This window comes from Pinus tabuliformis, chromosome 1_2 (assembly GCF_031772625.1).
Source record: "Pinus tabuliformis cultivar Carrire ecotype Pingquan chromosome 1_2, CPIR1, whole genome shotgun sequence".
Taxonomy (NCBI): domain Eukaryota; kingdom Viridiplantae; phylum Streptophyta; class Pinopsida; order Pinales; family Pinaceae; genus Pinus; species Pinus tabuliformis.
The window spans coordinates 1,361,793,947-1,361,821,662 of record NC_142298.1 but is presented as its reverse complement, the minus strand read 5'-3'; the positions used below and the strand labels follow the sequence as shown (position 1 = coordinate 1,361,821,662).

The 27,716-nt window shown below is 39.8% G+C and overlaps 1 protein-coding gene across 1 annotated transcript; it reads right to left on the bottom strand.

Annotated features, from left to right (window-relative positions):
• Positions 1-24,956: 24,956 nt before the first annotated feature.
• On the bottom strand, positions 24,957-25,589 carry LOC149211301 (uncharacterized). The gene has a single exon (XM_089399252.1). The coding sequence runs from the start codon at positions 25,587-25,589 to the stop codon at positions 24,957-24,959; it is 633 nt and encodes a 210-aa protein (XP_089255378.1).
• Positions 25,590-27,716: the final 2,127 nt, after the last annotated feature.

The following is a 27,716-nucleotide window of genomic DNA, read 5'->3' as shown; positions in this document are numbered from 1 at the left end:
CCAATTTCCAAGCCCTAGACATTGATGAACTGGACAATGAATAGGAGCTGGTGACTCCACAGATCAATCAAGCCTTGTTACTATCACCTTGGTATGCTGATATTTGTTTTATATTGTTAAACCTGCATGCTCCTCCAGGGTTGTCCAGAACTAAAAAGAGATTTTTAAAAATGAAGGCATCAAAGTTTTGTATTTTAGAGAGTGCCCTATTTTGGAAAAATCATGAAGGAATTTTATTGAATTGTCTAACATTGAATGAAACTGATAATGTTATGAAGGAGTTTCATGCAGGGGACTGTGGAGGACATTTGTATTGGAAGTCTACTGCTGACAAGATACTAAGGGCTGGTTACTATTGGCCCTCCCTCTTTGCCGATGTCAAGAAATTTGTTGTTTCATGCCATAAGTGCCAGATATTTGAAGGCAAAAGAAAGCTGTTGCCCTTACCCCTTAAGCCCATTTCAACTAAGAAACCATTCCAGCAATGGGGTTTAGACTTCATTGGAGAGATCCACCCATCATCCTCTGGCCAACATAAGTGTATTTTGACTGCCACACACTACTTTACCAAGTGGATAGAGGCCATCCCTTGTAGGCAAGCCAATGACTCAACCATCATGCAATTCCTGAAACCAACATCTTGTCTAGATTTAGCTGTCCCGAAAAGATTATCACAGACAACGCTGCTGCCTTTAAATCCAAAAGAATGATCAGTTTTTGCCATAAATAACACATTATCTTAGGCCACTCCATAGCCTATTACCCTCAAGGTAATGGTTTGGCTGAGTCATCCAATAAAAGCCTCATCAATATCATCAAGAAAGTCTTGGAGGAGAATAAAAAGAATTGGCACAAGAAGCTTGTAAATGCCCTGCGGGCTAATAGATTGACCACTAAAAGATCCATCAGAACAAGCCCATATAAGTTAGTTTATGGCATGAAGGCAAGATTCCCTTCATCTTTGGGAATCCCAGTGATCAAGCTACTACAAGAGATACAAGCTGAGCCTAATGATATTCAAAGAAGGATCAATCAAACCATTCACTTGCAGCAGACAAGGGAGGAAGTATATCACAGAAACCAAGTTTTACAAGAAAAGCTGAAGAAGATGTTTGATAAAAGAACAAAAGCAGAGGATTTCTTCATCGGAGATAAAGTTCTTAGATGGGACTCAAGGAGGAAAGATAAAGGCAAACATGGCAAATTCGATTTCCTATGGAAAGGGCCTCTTGTCATTCAAGCTGTGCAAGGCAATAATACATATTTTTTGAAGAGTTTGGATGGCACAAAAGTTGAAGATGGCCCTGTCAATGGGTGAATGCTCAAACACTACTTTGATCCCTTTTGATGGATATAACGCAACTGTATATTGTATTGTATATTAATATTTGTATTTTCAGCATTTTTTTACTTATAACAGTCCGATAAGGAATCAGTGCAGCAAATTTTGAAGGTACAGCCAAAGGAATGCACCATTATAATATCTGTTTTGAATTTATCTCAAAGGAAGTGCTCGGGTAAAATATGAAGATATTGGCAAGCATGCAGAAGAGGCCAGCAAGAAGCAGAACTATAAATTGCGCAGCAATTCAATTCAAAAAGTGCTGCATACAGGTTTCAAAGATTCAGTTAATAGCATCCAAGGCGAGGGAGATTTTCAGATTACAGCAAACAGTTGAAAATAAGGCCATCTGACCTGTTGTTCTTAGCTTTTCATCTGGAAAAGTCATCCCCATGTGAAGCCACTGTTAGCCTCCTATACCAATAGGTTTCATATTTCATGATTGACTGTGTAAATGCCAAATATGTCATCTTTTTCATGCTGCAAAGGTTCCATATTTCCAAGAAAATCAAAGAAAATTAAAAAATGTAAAGAGGGTATGCCCTAAAAGAATAATCAAAGGGAAAAAAGAATCAATTGGCCAAAGAGAAAAATAAAAGAAATGAACCCCAAACAAAAGGCCAGGAAAGTGTGCTAGTTCAAATGTCACTGCTATATTCCATTTTTGAAGAATTTCGTAGTTAAGGGAAGGCCAAACAACTTAATCTTGGCCTCCCTAGGTTTAAATTGCTTGTTTTAGAGATAGAGAATGAAAATCTGTCCGAACTGTTTAATCTTGGGAGATTATTAGATAGGTAGAGAAACAAGGGTGCTCAACTGTTTAATCTGAGCCCCGGGAAGAAATAAGGATAGATTTAGATAGGAGGACAGCTAAAAGAAAATAAGAGATCAGGGTTTGCTAGTTCAAATGCACCCAAGCAAAGAGAAGAGAAAATGCTAGGCAAAGTAGGCTGGGTAGGCAGTTTTGAGGTTGCAGAATGAAGAATTGTGATAAATTTTGTGTTTCAAAGTATTAAATCTACTTATATCACAAGTGAAAAGTAGTTTTCCCTTGGAGCAGCTCAAGCGAGGCATGAATAACTTCCCCTTCATCCTTTCCCCCTAATCATTCACTAATTTCCCCAAGGATATTGACATCTGCTCAATACTCCTTAAGAAGTCACATTTCTAAAGCCTTCACCTTTTTCCCCTTTCCCTAAGTTATAAAACCTTATACTTAGCGCTTTCTTCTCAAATTCATATCAATTTCTAACTTTAGTATATAAATCCCTCCTTATTCTCCCTCCCCATACTAAAAATATGATAAAACTCCCATATATTTACATATCCCCTCCTTTGGTTGAAATATAACCATAAATAGTGCCTTCGGAATTACTAAGTTTACTTGAAACTTAGTAAGAACCCTTCTCCCATGCAATTGGACCCCTTCCGATGCATTAAAACCCTCCTCTGATGCATAAAACCCTCTTCCCACCTTAAAAACCTCCCTCCGATCCATCCTGACCCCCCTCCGATGCGATATCACAGTCGGAGGTAGCAGTCACAATGTTGACCCCATTTGTTTGTGCCCCGATAGAATTCCTCCAATGCGATTTTCGCAATCGCATATCGCATTGATCATATTCCGCTGTTTCTCTTCCCCATCTATTCCTTCGATGTGATATCGCTATCGCAACCGAAGCAATATCACTATCGCAAGTCATTTCTAGCGCATTCTCCCTTTTATCGTTATTCTCCATTCTACCGCATATCCCATGTTTTTTCACAAAATCCATGTTTTATCGAAAAACTCCATTTTATCGCAAAACCATGTTTTTACCGCAAATCATATATTTACCGCAAACCTTCACTTTATCATAAAACGCCCCTTTATCGCTATATCGCATTTTCACAAATCGCAATCACATATGTAAAGGCGCATGTCCCCTTCCCCTCCGCAGACGCGATATAGCGATCGCGCATCCACCATCCGATCAACCCCCCTCATCCAATGGTTGGTATTATTATCGCATCGCTCCTATATATCGCTTATACCCATATCACATCGCATTTTCGCTATTGTTTAAGCCTTCCGCCATTCCACTCCCGATGCGGTTTCGAAAATCGCTCATCGCAAGCTCCCCCGATGTCGCTATCGCTCATCGCTACATCGCTTATTCCATATATTCATGACTGCTTGACCCCCCGCCGATGCGATATTGCAATTCATTCTCTGCCGTTGGATCTGCCCTCACCAGATCCAACGGCCCGCTTTTAATCATTCCCATTTCTTCCAAAATTGATCACTCCCGCCCTGCAAAGCATCAATTTCCCGTGTAAAGTGGTTTTTGCCCATTTAAAGGGTAAAAGGGCTATTTTCTCATATTCTTCATTTGGCGCCCACGCGTGCTCCAACTTCAAAGGAAGCAGGTCATTCTTCATCCATTTTTTATCGCCTCGGTCCAGAATAGCCTCGGACAGCGAGCTTGTGGCCTCATCACAGTCACCATTCTACAGTCCTCCGTCATTATGCAGTCCTCCTACTTTTTCAATAATGTTTTGATCGACCAACGCCAAAAGCACTTTCTAAGCCCGCAGAAAGCAACAAAAAGCACAATAAGCAGTTCTTTTTTCCAAATAAAGTGGTAGGCAAGGGCGATTCAGCGAGAAGTGTATCAGCAGAGCGTTAAAGAGTATCAGTGGAGCAGTAAAAGCCAAAGCAAATGAACATTTAAGAGGATCCAATAAGTCAAAGAGTATCAGTACAGAGTTAAAGCCATTAAAAGCTAAATCAGATCAGAGTTAATGAGAATCAGAGCCACCTAAGTGCAGTGCTTCAGAAATCAAGAAATAGTTATTGCAGAAAGACAACACAGAGCCACAAAGGACGCCCATAAACTCATCTTTGAAGGAGCTGCCTCCAGCGCAGCATTTGCTAGATATTTTTACATTACTTGCAGTTTAAGTTAGGTTAATCTTAGATATTTTCTCAGATCTTTTATGAGATCTTGTTTGTACATAGTTTTTCTTATAAATACCTCCCCAAACTATGTTTTAAGGGTTGGTTGGTTGATAAAAGTCATTCTGGACTTGCGCTGTAAACTTGAGAACTTTTATGAACAAAGATTGCTGGAATGCATTGCTTATGAACTGGCTGGTTGTGGATTTGATGGGTGAAGAATAAGTTACAGAATTCTCATGCTACTACATGGATCAATAAGTCTTTCTTACTTGTCTTTCAGTTTCTATGTTTACTATATTATCCATGTCTCATGATCTAAGTTGCAGAAAAGAAGAATAGCTCAGACTTTACTTTGTTGTACTCTGTGCTCAATTTCTGTGATTTTTCTATGTTTTCTTCAGAATTATGCATGAATGTGAATCCTTCATTGCTCATATTTACACTAATTCTTTCATATATGAATGCTATTTAGGAATCCTTAATTGCTCCTAGATAATATTCTCTCATTTTCCCTCTGTTAGCATAATGAAATCTACTTAATTGCCTTTCATTCCCTGACCTCCATTTCATCCTTATTCCAGCTTGAAAACTGTTCCTTGTTTAGCTATCTTTCTCTGTAATCCCTTCTTTACCAAAGAAAACACATCCAGCAGCCCATAATACTTGACTCCATGCCCAATGGTCTGAACTTCTCACACTCTGCATGCCAACTCTGTTTGAAAACATCACCCATCCCACCAAACTTAAAAAAAAACTCATGTACATCATAACTAGCCTAAAAACATACCAGAACAAAGCTAAATCATAAAGAGAGAGCCCTCTCTGATTGTATGTAGGCTAGGACTTGCAATCCAAAGATTGGTTTGTGGTTACCTCGGCCGTATCCCTTAGGAGCCAAGGGATAACCTGAGTGATAACACTACACACATAAAAACTTGTATTCATTTAAAGACTATTGTTACAAAAAAATATCTTCCTCTTACAGAGGGATGTCATTAGGAACACTTCAGTTCCACACACAAAAAAAATTACTCTGTCTCCTTTGAAATTTTACACTGTAGTGTGTAAAAATTTCTTACATTTACTGTTGTAAAAAAAAAAATTATTTCATTCACACTGCTGCATTACAAAAGCACTCTTTCTACGCATACAAAAATTTTACTCAGGCACTGCTGCATGCTTCCCTTGCATTTCAAAGAACAACAAAAAAAAAGTTTTCTTTCGTGCTACTGTGAGTTTCACATTGCATTCTTTAAAAAAAAGCAACAAAACAGGACATATATTTTCTTATGCCATACTCCCGTGGATAATAAAAAATATTAAAATTAAAATATTTACCAACATTCTACCAACTGCAGTAAATTCCATTAATTACTTCACTGGCAAATTGGCGGTCAAACAAAACTTTTACTTCACGTCACGTAATTTCCTGCAAGCCTGTACATCAACTTTGGTTTCAATCGGATGGCTGAGATCGGTTTGAAGAAGGTGCGATCTGCGATAGTGATCAGATCGCATCGCGGAATTTCAATCAGCATAAAATGTAGGGTGGATTGTTAATGCATGAGTGCGATTTACGATTTGTGATTAGATCGCATCGCAACATCGCAATTGGAAGAAATCAAGAAAACAAACGAGGGTAGCAAGCATTGATGCGATTTGCAATCTGCGATTAGATCGCATCGTAAGGAAAAAAGAAAACATGCAGTTTTTTTTTAAATAAACACGGCAATGAAATTATATTTCAACAGCAAGAGATTTGCAAGCTCCACTTGATATCCATGAGATGGAGAATTTATCTACAAAAGACAGCTGGGAGTTGTTTTGCATTCATGCATTCCCGAACTGCCCAGACCACCTTCCTCCACCGGAGCTGACAGAAGGCACCATCCATCCTATTTTAGCAAAATGTGATGGGTTGTCGTTGGCTATCAAAACAAATAGCAGCATCTATGGAAAGAGTACGGCAGGTTCCTAATGACTGGAATGGGATTGGACGGGTTATCAACGCAATGAGCAACATGGTTATGCCCTCTCTGAGATTAAGTTACGAGGTTTTGCCAGATGATCTCAAGCCGTGTTTTCTGTATTTTTCTCTTTTTCCTAAAGGTGTTGAAAAAGAATGTGAATATTTAGTATATATGTGGATTGGTCAAGGACTTGTTTCTTCCCAAGTCCAGGATGCATATGATGTAGGACGTCCGTACATAGACGAACTTAATGATTGATGTTTGATAGAAGTTTCACAACTTGGTGGGGATGAGCGAGTAGAGCGTTGCAAAATTCATGACTTGTTGCATGATTTAGCTATTTCTGAATCTGTCAAACAAGCTAAATGCTTGTTAAACCCCCTAGAATAATGGAAAAAACTACCAGTAAAAGAATGTAGAGGCTCGTGTAGAATTTCAGTGATTAAAAATGATTTAGTGCCAATCAAGGAGAACATCCACTATCCAAGTCTCCATACTTTACTGTTATCTGAAAAAAAAATTCTCACATCAATATCTGCAAGTTTCTTTAAAAATCTGACACACCTCAGAGTGTTAGATTTAAGTCAGACTGCCATAAGTTCATTGCCCAAATCTATTGGGAAATTAAAGAACTTAAGGCTTTTGAATTTGTCTTGAACAAATGTCTCGGTGCTGCCAGAGTTCTTGACTAGTTTGAGGCACCTTCAGTTTCTCGATGTGAGTCGTTGTTCCAAGCTAACAAAGCTGCATTTAGGTATAGGAGAGAACAAATCTATGCCATATCTAAACGTGAAGAGTTGCAAAGATCTGGAGTGGTTTCCTAAGGGAATATCAGAGCTCCACCATATGCAGATGCTGAAACTGAAAATTATTCTATCCAATGCCCAAGCTAAAACCAAAGCCTTACAATTGAGAGATCTCAAATATTTGACCCTTCTGCGACAGCTATCATTAGAAGTTAAATATATCGCGCCTTCTCCAAAAGATTCTATTCAACTGGAGGAGGGGATGTTATGCTCTTAACCTGCAAAGTAATACCCAAACACAGAATATGCGAAGAAAAGATACCCAGAACATAGAATAGCAATGATTTTATTATTCAGAGAGAAATGTTCACATGCCTCTTCGAGGGGGCAACCTCCAATAGAGCAGAGCTCGATTACAAAAACAAGACACAATGCTCCTCGCAGGGAGTCTCTATCCTTTATATATGACTCATACATGCAATACCACGGGTCAAAACCGTGAGTTTTATTAATACCATCTATCTAATACTACGACTACGGCCCATTTGCAACTAACTGTGGTCCCGTCATTAATTTCGGGTTAACCACTTACAAAATATATGGGCTTTATTGACTCTTTGACTATGACGTGATCCCAAGACATAAATAAGGGGGTTAGGGTGGGACCCTAACATGCCCTCCCCCTTAAGACTAGCCTTGTCCTCAAGGCTGGAGCTGCGGAAACTGCTGAAGAATAGTAGCTGGTTCCCAAGTTGCATCTTCCGGAGAGGTGTCTTTCCATTTGACGAGGACTTCCTTAATCATGCGGCCGCGCAGGTGCTTGTCTCTTGTGGCGAGGACCTGTTCGGGTTGAAGCCAGATTGACCCTTCGTCGTCCAGTTCAGGTAGACTTGTTTGAACTCGGAAATTGTTCCCAATTACTTTCTTGAGGCATGATACATGGAAAACTGGATGGATTTTTATAGTAGGTAGCAAGGCCAACTTGTAAGCCACTTCTCCAATGCGCTGAAGTACTTGGTAGGGTCCGTAGAATTTTGGAGATAACTTCTGACAACCCTTGTCTTTGAGTGATGTTTGCTTATATGGTTGCAGCTTCAAAAAGACTTGGTCCCCTTCTTGAAACTGGCGCTCTGAGCGATGCTGGTCAACCTGTTGCTTCATGCGGTTCTGAGCTTGATGAAGATTCTCTCTAAGATGGGCGAGCATGGTGGCGCAGTGTTGTAGGAGTTGATCCACTTCTTGTACTTTGGAGCATCCCTGGAGAAAAGAAATAGGGGAAGGCGGAAGTTGACCATATACTGCTTCATAAGGAGTCATTTTAGTAGTGGCATGATAGTTGGTGTTATACCACCATTCCGCCAGAGGTAACCACTGTACCCAAAGGTGTTGCTTTTCTGAAGTGAAACACCTGAGGTAGGTTTCTAGACATTTGTTGATGGCTTCGGTTTGACCATCCGTTTGCGGATGATAGGAAGTGCTGAGTTTTAGTTGAGTGCCCTGTATCCTGAAGAGTTCTTGCCAAAAATTACTGGTGAAGATCGGGTCACGATCAGACACAATAGAAGTGGGCATGCCATGTAGTTTGAATATCTGATCCATGAAAGTTTGCGCAACCAAAGTTGGTGTAAACGGGTGGGGTAGGGCACAAAAATGAGCATACTTTGACAAGCGGTCCACCACCACCATGATGACTGACTTGTTCCCTGATTTTGGAAGACCTGTAATGAAATCCATGGAAACCTCCGTCCAAATTGATGTCGGAATGGGAAATGGTTGTAATGTGCCTGGTGTGTTGACGGTTTCTCCTTTGTGGCGTTGACAGACATCACATTCTGCGACAAAAGTAAGGATGTCCTTTTTCATGCCGGTCCAAAAAAATGATCTTCTGGTGCAAGCATAAGTTTTCTGAAAGCCCGAATGTCCTGCAATGGGAGATGAGTGCAATTCGGCCAATATGCGACTTTTGAGGGTTGACGTTGGTGATATTACTACTCTGTCCCGGTAGCGAAGAATATCATCCTGCCAGGAGTAGCCCTTGATGGAATTTGGATCGACCTACAATTGAGAAATGAGTTGGGATAGCCCTGGGTGTGAAAGCCATTCTCTGTGAGCTTCTTCAATCCATTCTGGAATGGGGAGGGAAATTGCTAGCAGAGTACTTTCTTCCTCAAATTGGCGAGATAATGCATCTGCTACCCTATTGTCTTTCCCTTTCTTGTAAATGATCTCATAATCATATCCCAGCATTTTAGCTAGCCATTTATTTTGTTGTGGGGAAGATAGGCGTTGCTCCAGAAAATATTTAAGACTGTGATGATCTGTGCACATTTGGAAACGTTGCCCCAATAAGTAAGGGCGCCAGGTGTCGACTGCATGTAAGATGGCCATCATTTCTTTTTCATAGGTAGATTGGCCCAGATTCTTCCCACTTAGTTGTTGGCTTGTGAAGGCCAAGGGTCACCCTTCCTGTATTAAGACTGCCCCAATACCTGTCCCTGAAGCATCACATTCAATGAAAAAAGATTTGTTGAAGTCAGGTAGTGCTAAGACTGGAGTGGAACACATGGAATTTTTGAGGGCTGTAAATGCCTGTTGGGCTTCCTCATTCCAGAAGAAGGAATTTTTCTTTAGGAGTTGAGTGAGGGGCTTCGCTATGCGGCCATAGTTGTGGACAAATTTACGATAATAGCCAGTGAGTCCCAAAAATCCTCTCAAGGTCTTAGGTTGAGGCCATTCTTGCATTGCCTGGATCTTTTTGGGGTCCACCTTGACACCTTCCTGCCCCACAATTTGGCCCAAATACTCAACTTCTTCCATGCCAAACGAACACTTGGACAATTTGACAAATAATTTATGTTGGCGGAGCAGTTGCAAGAGTAGATCTACATGGTGAAGATGTGCAGCCCAAGTGCCACTATAGATGAGGATGTCATCGAAGAAGACCAGGACAAATTTCCTGAGATATGGTTTAAGAAGGTGATTCATAAGGCTCTGAAAAGTAGAAGGGGCATTACAAAGACCAAATGGCATGACCAGGAACTCATAATGGCCTTCGTGAGTTCGGAACGATGTCTTGGGAATGTCGACTTCCTTCATGCGAATTTGGTGGTAGCCTGAGCGAAGATCCAACTTAGTGAAGAATTGAGCCCCATTGAGTTCGTCCAGCAAATCGTCAACCACCGGGATGGGAAATTTATCTTTGGCTGTCAACTTATTGAGGGCCCTGAAGTCGGGACACATCCGCCACTCTCCGTCTTTCTTGAGCACCATGACCACTGGGGATGAATAAGGACTAACGCTGGGACGAATGACACCTGATTCCAAAAGTTCCTTGATTATCTTTTCTATTTCATTCTTTTGGGTGAATGGATATCTGTATGGCCGCACGTTTGGGGGTTGGGCCCCTGGAACCAATGTGAAGCTATGATCATGTTCCCCTCGCGATGGTGGAAGCTCCTTAGGCTTGTTAAAGACCTGTCGATGTTTATTTAAAATTTGTTGCATCTCAGGATGAATTTGCAGGGACTGGGTTTCAACTACCTGGATGGCATTGAATTGAGCTACCACGCCATGATTGCCTTTTTTAACAATTTTTCCATCCTATGCGAGCTGATGATCGAGGGGGCTCCCGCCTGGAGGCCACAGAGGGTATATGTGTAGTTGTTCTGCTTAAAACTCATATATAACTCCTGGAAATCCATTGTGATTGGCCCAAGAGTGCGAAGCCATTCAGCGCCGAGGACAATGTCGCATCCGCCCATGTGGATGGCAAACATGTGTGTTTTCAACTGATAATCCCCCATTTGAAGTTTGACATTTTCACAGCGGCCTTCACATTTCATTGTGCCCCCATCCGCGATTTGGACTTGGAAGTTAGAGACTGCGTGTACAAAACAATGCACTGCGTCGGCAACTTTTTGATGGATGAAATTATGGGTACTTCCACTATCAATCAAGACTACTACTGGGCGATGTTTAAGAAAACCCCTGATTTTGAGAGTTTGAGGTGAAGAAATTCCTGCCAACGCATTTAGCGAAATAACTGGTTCGTCAGATACCATCTCCTTTTGGTTGTCTTCTTCTATCGCCTCAGGTTCCTCAAGTGGTGGATCTTCCTCGGTTGAGCTGTAGTCAGTGGCATCTATTTGAAAAAACTTGGGCTCCTTGCATTTATGACCAGGGGAATATTTTTCATCACAGTAGTAACATAGTCCTTGCTTCCTTCTTGCGGCCATTTCCTCAGGTGACACCTTTTGGACCTTAAATGTCTGAGTCGTGTTGTGAGCTTGTGGGGGACGACCTTTAGTGGGGAAATTGGGGCGGTTGTATTGGGCTGTTATGGCACGTTCCACCTTACGAGCTACCTGGCAAGCCTCCGTCCACGTGGGAGGGTGGTGGAGTAGAACTTGAGCTTTGATGGCTTCTTTAAGACCACTGATAAAACATTCCGTGTAGAACTCATCTGAGAGACTCTGAGTGCGGAAGGCTAAGGCTTCAAAAGCGGTGATATATTCATCCAATGTACCCGTCTGTCGGAGCTTAGTGAGACGTCCCAAAAAGCAGTCTCCCTGTTCATAGCGATCTCGAAGAGCTTTGGTAAATTGGGCCCAACTCTGAAAAGGTCCATTGCGACGTTGATGCCATTCCGCCCATTGCCACCGTTCATTGTCCAAGTACATGGTCCCCACCATAAGCTTAGTCCAATCATCTAGGAGACGATTCAATTTGAAATACTGGTCCATTTGTGCTAGCCATGCAGACGTGTGAGAACCGTCAAATTTCTGCATATCCAACTTGGGAGGTCGCTGACTGGGTGGTGAATGGGTGTGCCAGACGTGAGGAGAGTGGCTAGACTCACCCTCATGGTGTTCATGGCCATTATATGGTTCCTCGAGGGCTGGCTCCTTGCCCTTATCGAGTGCTTGCTGTACCTGGCTAGTTAGTCCGCTAATCATATTTTTGAGGTCGTTCATATCTGCTTCAATTTTGTCTAGCCTTTCATTGGCCATCGCTTGAGCTCTAGTTTCTACCATACACCAACTTGATGAAAAATTGGGACCGCCAAAATTTTTTTTCTAATAAATTGAATGGTACCACCGTGCTCAGCTCGTTGCCCTGATGCTGATGGGCTAGATCACAAATAAGCGCCTTTTTTTTTTTTTTGGAAAACTCCTCATGGAGTTTTACTCCTTCATCAATACTGCAGTCGCCAAATCCTCAAAATGTCAATGCTACCAAAAGTCCTGCGAAAAGTATACCTCGTCACAGGAACCCTTCACAACAACTCCGATCTGGTGGATCTGAGAGATCTGAATGGTGGAACAACTGCTGATGCTGATCTGAGGGAGTTGCGGGACTGATGTCTGCTACTGCGGCACTTCTTTGCACACGCGGATCTGGAATAGATGATGTGTGATCCCTCGATAGAAAGGGAACTATGGTCTTGAGGAGTGTCAGGTGCTACAGATCGCAATATACATAAGGGTCTGGCAGTAGTACTCGGCCCAATGTTTCAGGACTCTAACTAAGGAGGATCGACCGTACCCTTAGCCGTACAACCCGACTACCCTATCGTACGGGCGAGTAATCTCTCCGAGTGCTGTTCTCGGTGTACTGTAGCCACAAGACGGCCGAAGGTTTATCTATGGTGAGGTTTCAAGGGAGCCTAGGGGGCTTCCTATATACCCAGAGGGTACGTGGAAGACAGTCCGTGCGCGGTTCTGTCTAATGCGCTACTACTCGAAGGGGTACCCACAGGGGTTACAAGGGAGTCCAATAGATGTGACCGCCTCTTGTATTTCCTGCGTGCATGCCTCCCCAAATCCGCAGGTTTATGCGCTCAACGACAGATCCCGTGGTTTAAAGATGCCGAAACACGTCTCTAGCCTAAAAAAATTTTGCTAAAAATTGGAGATCCCACCGAGCCCTGGAAAGTGCTCTGATACCACTTGTTATGCTCTTAACCTGCAAAGTAATACCCAAACATAGAATATGCGAAGAAAAGATACCCAGAACACAGAATAGCAATGATTTTATTATTCAGAGAGAAATGTTCACATGCCTCTTCGAGGGGGCAACCTCCGATAGAGCAGAGCTCGATTACAAAAACAAGACACAATGCTCCTCGCAGGGAGTCTCTATCCTTTATATATGACTCATACATGCAATACCACGGGTCAAAACCGTGAGTTTTATTAATACCATCTATCTAATACTACGGCTACGGCCCATTTGCAACTAACTGTGGTCCCGTCATTAATTTCGAGTTAACCACTTACAAAATATATGGGCTTTATTGACTCTTTGACTATGACGTGATCCCAAGACATAAATAAGGGGGTTAGGGTGGGACCCTAACAGGGGATTTTTGTGGGCATGGAAAGGATGCAGAGACTCTCCTTCACAAATTGTAATACTAGTCCATGCCTCATTCTTCCCAAGGACATGGCAGTCATGGAACACCTTGAAACGATTCACCTGCTTGGATGCGTGGTTCCGAGGTGGATATCTGGACTTCAAAACCTGATGGACCTAGAATTACAACACGATAACTCCATGGGCAATGCTTAAAAAGGACTAGAAAAGATTGTTAATCTGAAAAAGTTGCATTTGTCACAAAATGGCAATTGCATTGAGTTTCTAGTGGAATTTGGAGAATGTATGGCATTTCCAAAGCTGGAAGAGCTCATCGTAGGCCACTTTCGTGGTTTGGAAAAGTTTCCACCGTTGCAGGATAGAGCAATGCCAATGTTAGAGTATTTCAGACTCAAATGGTGCAACAAACTAAAAAATATAGCCCAAGGATTAGAGCACCTCAAGAGTCTTGAAGAAGTAGAGCTACTGAGGAGTGAAGGCGACCGAGACATTTGGGAAGGTGAATGGCTACCAACTTTGAAAGAGAGACGCATTAAGCTCAAAGCATAGTTACCAAATTCGAATTCGAATTCGATTCGATACGGAAAAAATTCTACCCTATAAAATTCTAAAATTCAACATGGAAAAAATTCAACATTATACATGTTACAAATACTTTAATTTTTTTTAATATTGGATTTATCTTTTTCTTTTTTTTCATAAGCCTCATCAATTGTAAACTGAATTTTGCCATTTTATAATTTTTTGTAATATAGAAGTTACTCTTTTTCTATTTTTTTTATTTTTATTTTTTTCCAATATAGAAGTTATGATTTTTATTTTTTTATAAGAGTTACCAATTTGCAAAGAATTTACTATTTTATAATTATTTTTAAGAGAAAAGTTATCTTTTTTTTGCAATTTGTCATTATATAGAAATCACTAATTAATTATCTGTTTAAATTTCTCCATTTATAATTTTTTCAAATATAGAAATCAGTTTTTTTGTTTTTTATAAAAGAGGTACCAATTGCAACAAATTCATTATTTCATAATTTTTGTTGAGATAGAAGTTATATTTCGTTTAGTTGCAATTATATAGAAATTACTAACTTATCTTTCAATTAAAACAATTGAGTCACATGATGCCTTCTAAATATGTATAAGAGCTATTTATATTATTTAATGTCAATGACAATATTGGTTCATTTTTAATTAAATTAATTGTTTAATAAAAATTTTACATTTTAGTATTAGTAATTTATTTTAAATTATACCATACTCTGTAGTAGAACAATTTGTAAATAATATATAATAAAATAACAAAATCAAACTAAATTTAAAATAATCAAATTTCTAACCATATTTAACATTTTATAGAGAAATTTGATAGAAATTGTTTTTTTTATAATATAAGAATTTTTTTTTTTTTTTTTTTTTTTTTTAAATTATTGTTTATTTTTCTCCAATTTTCTGATTAATCCTCTAAAAAAAAGTACCCTAATAATTTTTTTATAAAAACTAAAAAAATTAAGCGCATTAAAACTTAAAAAAATAGCATTAAATCTAAAAGATCACTGCATTATTTTTATAAAATTTCAATTCGCAAATTTCAACAGGCTGCGTTATTTTATAAAATGTACTTGAAACAGTCGATTTATTTCTTTGGGCGATTTGTCAGCATTCCTATCCATGGTTACACAAAGCCCGAGCTTCATTGTTCCACACAGCCACATTGTTCATCAACTCAACAGGAGCAGCACAGTGGACGCTGGACCTAAACTGATAGAAAGCTTTGACCAAATCGTTCACCGCTAATCTGTACCGAATTGGAAACTGACAAATTATTCGTCGTACCAAACTGAATCAGCGAATTTCCGAATTCTTTTTGCCGGTACGGCCGAACTCGGTAACTATGGGCCTTAAAGTGTTGAGATATGATCAAACTACAATTGATGAAAATGACAGAGAAGATATACCAATCCATGAAAATTGACAACAACACATCAGAGTACACTTCCATGATCCTACACTTGGGTGCATGGTTATGTAAAGTAGGTATAATTGAAGTAGGAAATTAGAGATATAAATTCTATAATAGGATGCTTCAATTTAAATTTTATATTTTAGATGGTCAAACTTGTAATTACAAGTTGTTTTTATGTTTGGAAAGTTTGTTTTAGCTTATATTTCAACCAGCCAGGCTATGTTGGAGTCACGATTGCCATTACACCAAAATCCGCAAGTGTTAGTAAACACCAAAACCCCCAGGTGTTAGTACGGACACATCAAACCCTCAGGTGTTAGTAAACGGACACATCCACGAAACGCATGGGGAGCATTGGATTATCTTTCTACACCGCCATTAACGGGGAGCCCAACAATCTCCCCCCAACGCAAGCCAGGTGTGTTTCGAACTCGAGACCTCTGACTCCGATACCACTTGTTAGAGTCACGATTTCCGTTACACCAAAACGCACAGGTGTTAGTAAACAGACACATGGCTAGTGTTAAGCACATGCCACGAAACACATGGGAGCGTTGGATTATCCTTCTACACCGCCATTAATGGGGAGTGCAACAACAAGTTGCAGAGCAACAAGTGCTTTCGTGTTTGAGAGACACTGTCATCAACTAAAAAAAATTAACATGGTTGCTTGTATCCGGCTTATAACGTGTATCACACTTATCCATTTACGTTTAGGACACCATATCATCCAAAAGATTTTTGTTAAATCAAGAAATCAATTTACGAATGTAAATATATGACCATTTTTAGTGTTATAATGTTAGAATTTTACTTTATAAATTTATGATTCGAGTTTACCCTCTCACTGCCTTTGAATATTTTGAGTTCGTTCGGATTCCATGATTATTATGGAGATAATTTATAATAGCATCCACATGTTGCTTTTACATCTCGATGCATAGGAAAAAACAAACTGCGCCTCGCATATTTTTACAAATATGCTATGATTTCAATATTTTAACGTATTTTTATTTAGTGTTGTTACGAATATAGTGCTTCTGACGCCTTAATTGTTGAAATACCAGTTGCGTCAACTTTCAAAATCTGTGATTTTGTTTTATTTATTAGGGATTGTGCTCAAAGAGCCATAATACATTTCTTTACTGAGCAGAGCCCATTGCAAATACTCTCAGCTGTGAAGGGCGTGATTAAAATGTTACTTATATTTTAACCCTGTGTACATGCTACACAAATGTATTTATACAGAGTTGCACAGTGTAATCTTGAATATTGGCCTTTAGCTATCCTTCAACCTGGTGTAGGCTTGTCTTTTCTGTTTCCTTTTATGTGCTTTCATCTGTCTGTGATTATCATGTATTCTCATATAAAATTTTATGAATTTCAATTATCGTGTATTCTCATCAAACTTTATGAATTTCAATTATCCTGTAGTATAAAGGATTGCAAGATTGCAAAATGGTGGATGATACTCAGGATTTTATATTTCACAGAATTATTATATCTATTGAAGGTGAGTTTATATTTCACAGAATTATTATTATATCTATTGAAGGTGGTTGGCATACTCTAATTTGTCACATTATATCACCGTCTAAGGGTTTTTTAAAATATTTGTTTAAATGACATATAAATTGATGCCCCATGCATCAGCCTCCTAAAGGATCAGAGTGAGTATTTCTTTTTGTAATCAAAGAATCAATGCACGAGGTAGTTTATTATATTTCCGAACAAATAGAAATATTTAGGAGATTAAGCATAACCACACGAAATAATTCACAATTTACAACAATGTTATATATTAAAATATAAAGCATAATAAAGTGGAGGCTTCAATTCACTGAATTGTCTCTGGATACACAAATAGATTAGAAAATTTTATGGAAAGTTCTTTACAAAAATTATTGAGATTTTTTATATAGATATTTTGGATTGTATTTATTTTATTTTATTTTTATTTTTTTTATTTTTTTTTGTTGGAAAAGGTAATTTCTTTATTGATAAGAAACTACATTTTGCAGATGGGTTGCATATACAATATTCAAGTCTATGCTTATCAAAAAACCAAAACCGATCAACCTTTGTTCCGCTTCATATGTGAGGCATTACAAAATAAGTCTATGAAATATTGTGTTGCTTTTCGCAGAGAGCCCTTTACTGTTCTTGAAAATAAGATAAAAATAACAGTGTATTATTACATATGGTGATTCCGAATATGGATCCAAAAGTGCAAAAAATGAGTAAAAAATTGTGTGGAGATTGTTCATATTCCATGTTCTATAAATGGCATGTGATAGTACTGTAGGTGTTGTTGTCTCTTTCCTCCAAGATCAACCAAGAAGCGTTGTCCCTGTGTGCAGCCTCCTTGGATAAGATGTCAGCAGTTGTGTTTCATTCCCTGTATATATGGCGGCATGAGAAGACATCAAAATTTGTTATGAGTCTGTGAGTTTCATCCAAGATATGTTTTAAAGAGTATGCATTGCATTGAGCTTTTTTGTTAATCTAGTTGCATATGATTTGAGAGTCTCCAAATAGCTGTAAATGAAGGCAGTTTTCGAACAATGCAAATGTTATGAGGTTTTTGGCCGCAAGGAGCTCTGCAAAATTGTTAGTCCCTCTTCCCAGCCCCATTTGTATTTTATAAACACGAGATATAGATAGATGGAGGATTGTCCCTCCTCCACATCCAGCCTCCTGAGCTAATCCATCGAAGTATGCCCATGGGTGAGCAGTGTTGATAACTTCTAGAGATAATTTCCTATAGGTTGGCTGAGTGTCCTCTTTGGGGATGGAGCTATAGTCGGCTAGAAGTCTAGTCGTTATGGAGGACCAGCGGGGGGGTCTTTCAAGGAATATGGCTTGGTTCCTGGCAATCCAGATGGCCCAACTTAAAAGGAGCAGGATGTTCTTCTCTCTGACAGAGTTAGATAGGCACCAGTTGTGTTATGAAACCAGCTCAAGAAAAGATAGAAAAGATAGATCAACGCCTTAGAATTCAGCCTCTTCGAGGGGGAAACCTCCTTTACATTACATAAATGAACAATTCTTGGATGATACAAATGACAAAACCTCCTTTCTATATATAGGAGTCTAAGGAGTCACAATATAATCCAGCCGACCTAACAATAATAATATAAAGCCACAAAAATAACAATAGAGGGATTCTATGGGGCACAATAATAACAATATTGGGGCAATAGGGGCACAACAATATTAATAAGGGGTATAACTACAATAGTAATGGGGTAATCACTAGTATTATAGGGACCCAACATGCCCCTCTCCTTCAAAAAAGTGTTGTCCTCAACGCTTGAGTAGTTCTGGATACTTCTGCATAAAATTCTCATCCTCCCATGTGGAATCTTCAGCGGATAAGTTCTTCCACTTGATAAGATACTCTGAAATTGATCGATTTCGTAGCTGTCGAGTTCTTGTTTCTGTGACTGCTTCCGGTTCCAATATAATTTTTCCTTCCTCGTCAAGTTCTGGCAATATTGTTTGAACTGGGAGCTTGTCGCCTATAACCTTCTTTAAACATGAAACATGGAAAACTGGGTGCAATCGAGAAGCTGCAGGAAGCTCCAATTTGTATGCCATAGTACCAATCTTTTGCAACACCTTGTACGGACCATAATACTTTGGTGATAATTTATTATCCTTCTTAGCTTGCTTGAGGGACATTTGCTTATATGGTTGTAGCCGTAGGAATACCCAATCACCTACATCAAAACTTCTTTCACTGCGATGTTGATCTGCCTGTTGTTTCATTCTATTCTGTGCCAACACGAGGTTATCCTTTAAGAGTTGGAGGACTTGTTGTTGATGTTCGATGTGATGTTCCACTGCCTGAACCTTAGAATTTTCTCTTAAATATGATGTGATGGATGGTGGTTGATACCCATAAAGTGCCATAAATGGGGTCATTTTTGTTGCTGTATGGAAGGAAGTGTTATACCACCATTCAGCCAGAGGCAACCATTTGACCCATTGTGTCTGTTTATCAGATACAAAGCAACGAAGATATCCTTCCAAACATTTGTTTACTATCTCAGTTTGCCCATCAGATTGAGGATGATAAGATGAGCTATGAGCTAACTGAGTACCAAGACAAGAAAATAATTCTGTCCAAAAATTTCCAGTGAAAATGGGATCTCTGTCACTTACAATAATCTTTGGGTTTCCATGTAGCTTTTGAATTGTTTCCATAAATGCAGTAGAAACTGTACTGGCTTTAAATGGATGTGATAATGCACAAAAGTGTGCATACTTGGTAAGTCTGTCAACTACCACCATGATGACACTCTTTCCCTCAGACTTGGGTAAACCTGTGATAAAATCCATTGAAACCTCCTCCCAACGTTGGCTTGGAATGGATAAAGGTTGTAATAGACCCGGTGTCTTAATTGTTTCAACTTTATTTTGTTGGCAAACCAAACATTCCGCCACAAACTTTTGAATATCTGATTTAAGGCCATCCCAAAAAAATTCCTTCTTAACCCTGTGGTAAGTTTTTAAAAATCCTGAGTGCCCTCCTAAGGGAGAAGTGTGCAATTCCATAAGAATCTTTTGTTTTAGCTGGGAATTCTTACAGAGGTATAAGCGATCTTTGTACCATAACGAATCATTTTTCCAGCTAAATGTATCAGACGTACTGGAATCTTGTTGTAACTTTCGAATAAGTGCCCACACTTCTTCGTCATTCTTCCATTCCTCCCTTGCTTCGTTTATCCAATCTGGTTGGATAATAGAAATGGCGCACAACAATGCTTCCACATCCTCATCCTTTCTTGAGAGTGCATCTGCCACCACATTTTGCTTCCCTTTTTTGTAGATGATTTCAAAGTCATAACCCAACATCTTTGTGACCCACTTTTGTTGCTCTTCAGAGGATAATCTTTGTTCTAAAAAGTATTTAAGGCTATCATGATCCGTTTTTACCTTGAAGTGTCTTCCCATTAGGTAGGGTCGCCATTTCTTAAGTGCATGGAGTATTGCCAACATTTCCTTCTCATAAATAGCTTTGCTTAAAAACTTTCCCTTGATTGGACGACTTTCAAAAGCAATGGGTCTTTCATCTTGCATTAGAACAACACCAATTCCATTTCCTGAAGCATCACATTCCACAATAAAGGTTTTTGTGAAGTCCGGTGTAGCTAAGACCGGTGCTTGGCACATTGCCTCTTTAAGATGTTCAAAGGCCTTTGTTGCTTCCGGAGTCCATGAAAATGCATCTTTCTTCAATAATGTTGTTAGAGGTGCTGCTATTCTCCCATAATTCTTAACAAACTTGCGATAATACCCTGTCAACCCAAGAAATCCTCGCAGATGCTTTATGGATGTGGGGATTTTCCATTCCTTAATGGCTTTAATTTTGCTAGGGTCTACCTTAACTCCTTCATGAGATACAATATGACCCAAATATTCCACCTCCTGGACTCCAAAGAAACATTTGGATCTTTTTGCATATAATTGTTTCTCCTCCAATAGTTGTAGCACCCTGTCAACATGTTCAACATGATCCTTCCAAGACTTGTTGTAGATTAGTATATCATCAAAAAATACTAACACAAATTTTCTAAGGAATGGTTTGAAAATTGAATTCATCAAACCTTGAAATGTTGAAGGTGCATTGGTAAGGCCAAAAGGCATGACCAAAAATTCATAATGACCCTCATGAGTTCTAAATGGTGTTTTCGGAATGTCTTCAATCTTCATTCTGATTTGATGATATCCTGAACGAAGATCCAACTTGGTGAAGTAAATTGATCCATGCAATTCATCCAGTAATTCATCAATGACAGGAATGGGGAACTTATCTTTAATAGTGAGCTTGTTGAGCTCCCTATAATCCGGACACATGCGCCATGATCCATCCTTCTTGTGCACCAATACTACTGGAGCAGAGAAAGAACTTTGACTCGGTTGAATTATACCAGCCTCTAGCATTTCTGCAACCATACGTTCAATTTCACTCTTTTGGACATAGGGATATCTGTACGGCCTGATGTTTGGAGGAACACTTCCTGGAATCAGATGAATAGCATGATCATGATCACGCATAGGTGGGAGACCTTTGGGAGTCTCAAATACCTTGGAATGATTGTCCAGGACTTTTTGGAGATCTGGAGAAATAGATGATTCCAATGTGGAAACATCTAGCGAACATAATTGTGCAATTACACCTCTTTGCTCCTTTTTTAGAAGCTTTGTCATACCATTAGAGCTGATTATCTTTCCTGGTTTCCCTGCAATACCCCTTAATTCAACTTCCTTTCCTTCCATAGAAAATTTGATGAAAAGTTCTTGAAAATTAAAAGCTATTGTACCCAAGGATTGTAGCCATTGGACTCCTAGTACAACATCAGCACCTCCCATTGGAATGGAAAGCATTGGGCTAGTCAATACATATTCTCCCATGGATAGCTTGATATTATGGCACTTTCCAGAGCAATTTATTGTTCCTCCATTTGCAATCATCACTTGACACTCTGGTGCTGGATATAGGAAGCAATTCAATTCTTTTGCTACCTTACAATGAATAAAATTGTGGGTGCTTCCTGAATCAATCAACACTATTACCTTTTTCTTCTTGATTTGTCCTTCTATCTTGATGGTTTGAGGAGTGGTAATTCCCGCCAATGCATTACAAGATATGGTCGGATTTATTTGTTCTTCATCTAGGCTTTGTTCCTGGAGTATATCCTCTTCTTTTGACCTTTCTTGCTCCTTTTCTTCTTCCTCTTCACAATCTATGTAGAATAATTTCTTCTCAGCACACTTATGACCTTTAGTGTATTTGCTATCACAACTGTAACAAAGCCCTTTTGCTCTTTTTTCTTCCAATTGTTGTGGTGTCAACCTTATAGGTTGTGGAAGACTAGGGGCAACAACACTTCCATCTTTATAGTTGTGAGTGGTATGCTTCCTGGTTGCCATAATTTTGCTTTCCATTTTTCTTGCTAACCTGAATGCCTTCTCTAATGAATCAGGTTCCCAAAGGCGAACATCATGTTGGATATTATCCTTTAAAGACCCTATGAACACATCAATCCTATGCTCCTCTGGAATATCTTTTACCCTTATGTTCAATTTTTGGAACTCCTCAATGTGCTCCATTATTGAACCCTTTTGTTTGAGACTTATCAATTGGCTAAAAAAAGTGTTGCTTTTTGTATCCTCATAATGTGCTACCAATTCTTCCGTAAAAATTGCCCAAGTGATAAATTGTTTACGAGAGCAAAGCCATTGATACCATACAAACTGATTTGGTTCCAAATATAAAGTTGCCATACGTACCTTTTGTGTGTTTTGCACATTATTGAGATCGAAGAATTGCTCCATCTGTAATATCCATGTGGCGGGATCCTTGCCATCAAACTTCCTCATATCGATTTTTGGAATGTGGTGGGTCTTCGATCCAACATTAGAGTCTATGGAATCATGATTAACATTTCTTTTGTTCTCATCATGAGTTTCCTTTACTACCCTTTCACCATTAGTGACCCTTTCTTGTAGTAACTTCTTTAATTCTTCCATGTCTGTCTTCAATTCTATCTTCAAATCGTCCATCTTAGCTTCTACGCCTTTCTTTAAACAATCCATCTTAGCTTCTATTCCTTTTTGTGCAAGTGACACTTGTTGCACTTGGTCTCGTAATTTTGCTATATCATGTTGCATTTCTTCCTCTTCTTCATAAGTCATGCTAGAGATTTCAGGTTGCTTACTAGGTGTTTGCATTTTCTTTCTTCGGGGCATCAATTACTGATAATAATGCTTTACTATGCCCTTTGAATTCCTTCAAACAAAGCTTACGCAAAAATTTTAAAAAAACTACACACCTTTTTTCACTTTGTAGAAGCCTGATATTGAATCTGATGTATCTCTGTAATTTCGAATCATCCAGTTCTGAAATTATGATCTGTAGTAGCCTTCTGTGTCCTCTTTCCAATGCCACTAGTCTGATGCAAATTGGATTCTCCAAGAAAGCGTTATGCACAATCTCCCACAGTGACCTGATTGTAGACTAGTTAAGTAGAGCGAACTTGTATGGAGTTCCACGTGTCACTGATTTTACCTTTGACTCTGAAAATTATATACAAGAAAACTACAGTCCGTCCTCTTTCTGTACCTTCTTACGAAATTTCAATCTGATGCTCAGAGAGAAAGTTATGACGATTTTCCCCAGGTCACCTGTTTGGAATGTAATTCAGGAGTCTGCAAAAAGACCAACTTCCTCAGATCATATCTCCGCAAATATAGCGCGAAAAGCTCTGAAATTTGGACCCAAAGTTTAGCCTAATTTCTTCTCAAATGGGTTTTTTTTGCAACTTCTGAAACGTCACAGAAAAAAAGTTATAGCGAAAATGCCACGATGACCTGTTTGGAGCAGCGAAACCCTAGAATCCAAAGCTCTGATACCAAATGTTATGAAACCAGCTCAAGAAAAGATAGAAAAGATAGATCAACGCCTTAGAATTCAGCCTCTTCGAGGGGGCAACCTCCTTTACATTACATAAATGAACAATTCTTGGATGATACAAATGAAAAAACCTCCTTTCTATATATAGGAGTCTAAGGAGTCACAATATAATCCAGCCGACCTAACAATAATAATATAAAGCCACAAAAATAACAATAGAGGGATTCTATGGGGCACAATAATAAAAATATGGGGGCAATAGGGGCACAACAATATTAATAAGGGGTATAACTACAATAGTAATGGGGTAATCACTAGTATTATGGGGACCCAACAAGTTGTTCCATGCTTCAAAGAAATGTGTACCCTGCCATTTCTTAGTAGAGGAGATCGAACTGAGGAAGCCATTCCATAGATCTTGTATGCAAGGACAGTGGAGAAAGAGGTGGTCGGTCTCTTCATTATCACCGTTGCATAGGTGGCACCAGAAAGGCCCTGAGAAGGATCTTTTCATCAGATTGGCCCCTGTCAGGACTTTGTTACTGAGGATAGACCACATGAGCAATTTAGATCGGGGTGGGCGCCTTCAAATTCCACAATTGTTTCCACCACTATTCCAACTCCTGTGGCTTGTGCCTCTCCATCAGCACTTGGTAGCCTGTCTTGGGGGAGTATGTGCCATGCTTAGCGTATGCCCAGATAAGCTCGTCCCGCACCCCCCCCCCCAATTATTCTAATGTGAGCCTCTTGTCAATGCCTTTGTGTAATTACGCCACTCCTGCTGCCAACATCGGGGGATATTCAGTTCAGTGGTTGTTCTCTAGGCTTGCTGAAGGATGGTAGTATGTGCCTCATCTGCAATCTGACTAATGTACTTTGTGCCATTGGCCTGTAAATGTCCTCTCAGGCCCTCTATGAGCCTATGAGTGTTGTTGCAGCCTACCCAGGGGTCTATGCCTATCTGTACTTTAGCCCCCGATCTAATTCTCCAAGTCAGGGCATTTCAAATAAGCTCCTTAGTGTTGTTGACTGCCTTCTAGATAATGGAAATATTATTTATCCTGGTATCTTGCCTGATCCAGGCTTGCACACTTGAGGGATGGATGCATTTAGACACAGCTACCTTCATCCAGAGACTATTGTTGTTAAGCAGTTTCCATCCTAACTTGGCTACCAAGGCTTGTGAGAAAGTATCTAGCCTCTTAATACCCCATCCTCCCCAACTCTTTTGTAGAGCCAATGACTCCCAGCTTGACCATGCGAATATTCTCCCTGTCTGATTCCCTTTCCACAAAAATCTGCAACATATGTTTGGAGGCGAGCCAGAATACCTCGAGGAATCCAAGCCAACGTCATCCAATAAACCGATGTAGCTTCTAAGATAGCCCTAATAAGGATCATCCTCCCTGCTCTGGAGAGATATTTGTGATACCAGATATTGAGCCTCCTCTCCACTTTTGAAATGAGCCACGTCCAGTCCACAATCTTGTAGCCAATGGGTTTTAGCCTGTACCCGAGATACCTCAACTCTTCTTCTAGTGCCACTTCTGCAAAGGTAAATCTTCTGAGAGTGAACTGGAGCTCGTGCTGGGAGCAACCGGTGACAATAATTGTGGATTTTTCCTCATTTAAGACCATGCCCGTGGCTTTTAAGAAAATGACGAGGGAACAGTAAAAAGAGGTGGTGTCTCGTATTCCCCCATTGAGAAGAACCAGTACATCGTCCACAAATAGCAAGTCGGTGAGGGTACAATCTTCAGTAATTTTTATTCCCCTTATTTGCCCTTGTCTGCAATATTCTCCAATAGTTCTGCTGAGGCCCTCCATGATAAGAAGGAATAGTAGTGGGAAGAGTGGGCATCCTTGCCTCAGTCCTCTTTCCACATGGAAAAAAGGGGAAGTTGAGCCATTGATGAGCACACTGACGGATACATTCGTGATACAGCACATGATCCATTTGATAAAGGAGTAGGGGAATCCTAGATGGGTTAACAATATATGAATGTAGAGCCAATTGACCCTATCAAATGCTTTAAATAGATCGATTTTCAATATCCTGCCTTTGAGTATTTTGGTTTGAACATAGTGGAGGAGTTCTTGAGCAATGCCAACAGTCTCATGGATTTGTCTATTCTGAAGGAAAGAAAACTGTTTTGGGGAGATATGAGCAAATAGAATGAACTTGAGGCGATTAGCAATCATTTTAGCAATAATCTTGTAAATGCAGTTGCACAGGGAGATGGGTCTAGAATCGTCATAGGACAAGGGATTATCAAATTTGGGGATGAGGGCTATGAATGTAGAGTTGAAACTTTCCCACATTCTTCCCCTCATTCTACATTCTTCTATCAGTCTCAAGAGGTCAGATCCCAGAATATCAAAAAAAGCTGTGTAAAACTCGACTGTCCATCCATCCGGTCCTCAGCTCTTATCTTCTTTTAGCCATTTGAGGGTTGCTTCCAACTCTCCTAGAGTCACCTCCTTTATCGAGTCCTGCTATGCTTCCTCATCCTTGAATCTAGGGAAAGTCTGAGCAATGCGCATGACCTCCGCCAACGTGGCGATTGGGGGCTCCTTGTAAATTCCTTTGAAGTGTGCACTTGCTAGACTTGCTAGTTCCTAGAAGGTTTTAATAGAGGTTCCATTCTCCTTCTTGAGCTCCCATATGGTGTTAATCACCATTCTCCTGTTTTCATGTCTATGAAAGAACTTAGTATTCTCATCTCTTTCTTTGAGCCATATAGCTCGACTACGAAGCCTCCAACTCTCCTCTCTGTCTTTTAGGATTTGTGTCCTTTTTTGGAGGAGGGAAGCCATCTTGTCCTTTTGTTCTTGGGAGGTTAAAATACCTTCCGAATCCTCCTCCATTGTAGAAATTGTTGCTTCTGCTAATTTGAGCTGATTCTCCTCCTGTTCTCTTTTCCTTCTGGTCCACTACTTTGAAAGTGTCTTCAGGGAATTCATGTTTCATGCAAACCCTTCTGTAATGAGTCCTTTCGAGCCCACTGGGTGAGCCTTCCAATAGTCGCTAACTACCTTCATATACCCAGCATCCTTTAACCATGTGGCATTGAACTTAAAGGGGGCCTTAGGTTTGTTATAGGCAGATTGTAATTCCAAATATATAGGCCCACTATCAAACCTGGAAGCCTCTGTTCACCAGAGCTTCTCGAATGAGAAAGCAGTCCAATCTTCTGGCTAAGCTAGCCTCACCAGTTCTGTTATTCCTCGAAGTGAGCTGGATTTTTGCAGTGGGAATGTCAATAAGGTTATGGGAATCCAATAAATTCTCAAAATATACTGACAGAGTGTCCATTTGTGCTTGATGTCCCCAGGACTCCGTGTGACCCATTGAGAAATTTAGATCACCTCTGAGGATGATATTGTCTCCTTGAAAGGTGGAGGAGGTAAGCAGATTCCTCTAATAGATAGCCCTGTGTTGACAAGGTCCGTATATATTGAAAATCCTAAAGCTTGTTTCAAGGGTCAATGAGTAGATGTCAACTCCCAAATACCCCATCCCCCCCCCCAAGACATTTAGCAGCTGTATGGAGCGGGTACAAATGCCTAAGGAGATCCCCCCAGTTCTGCCCGTTGCATCAAGGGAGTGGAAAGACTAGTTTGGGAGCCAAGATTCTAGGAGGGATGTGATAGAGCTTGTTGTTCCAAGCGTTTCTTGAAGAAAGATAATGTCCGCAGGTTTAGAAGAAAATAGTCGTCTCAGGGCTAGTTTTTTCCCAGGGCTAGCCATCCCCCAACATTTAAAGCAGAGTCTTTTCGTTGAGGGGGGGGAGGGAAGGGGGCATCCTCTGCTCTAAGACCCTAAGGGATTTTTGTCTGTCTGCCTGAGGAAATCTCTTCACCGGCCTGATGTATAGCCCTGGATTTTGGATTGCATTAATTTTAATATATATATATATATATATATATATATATATATATATATATATATAT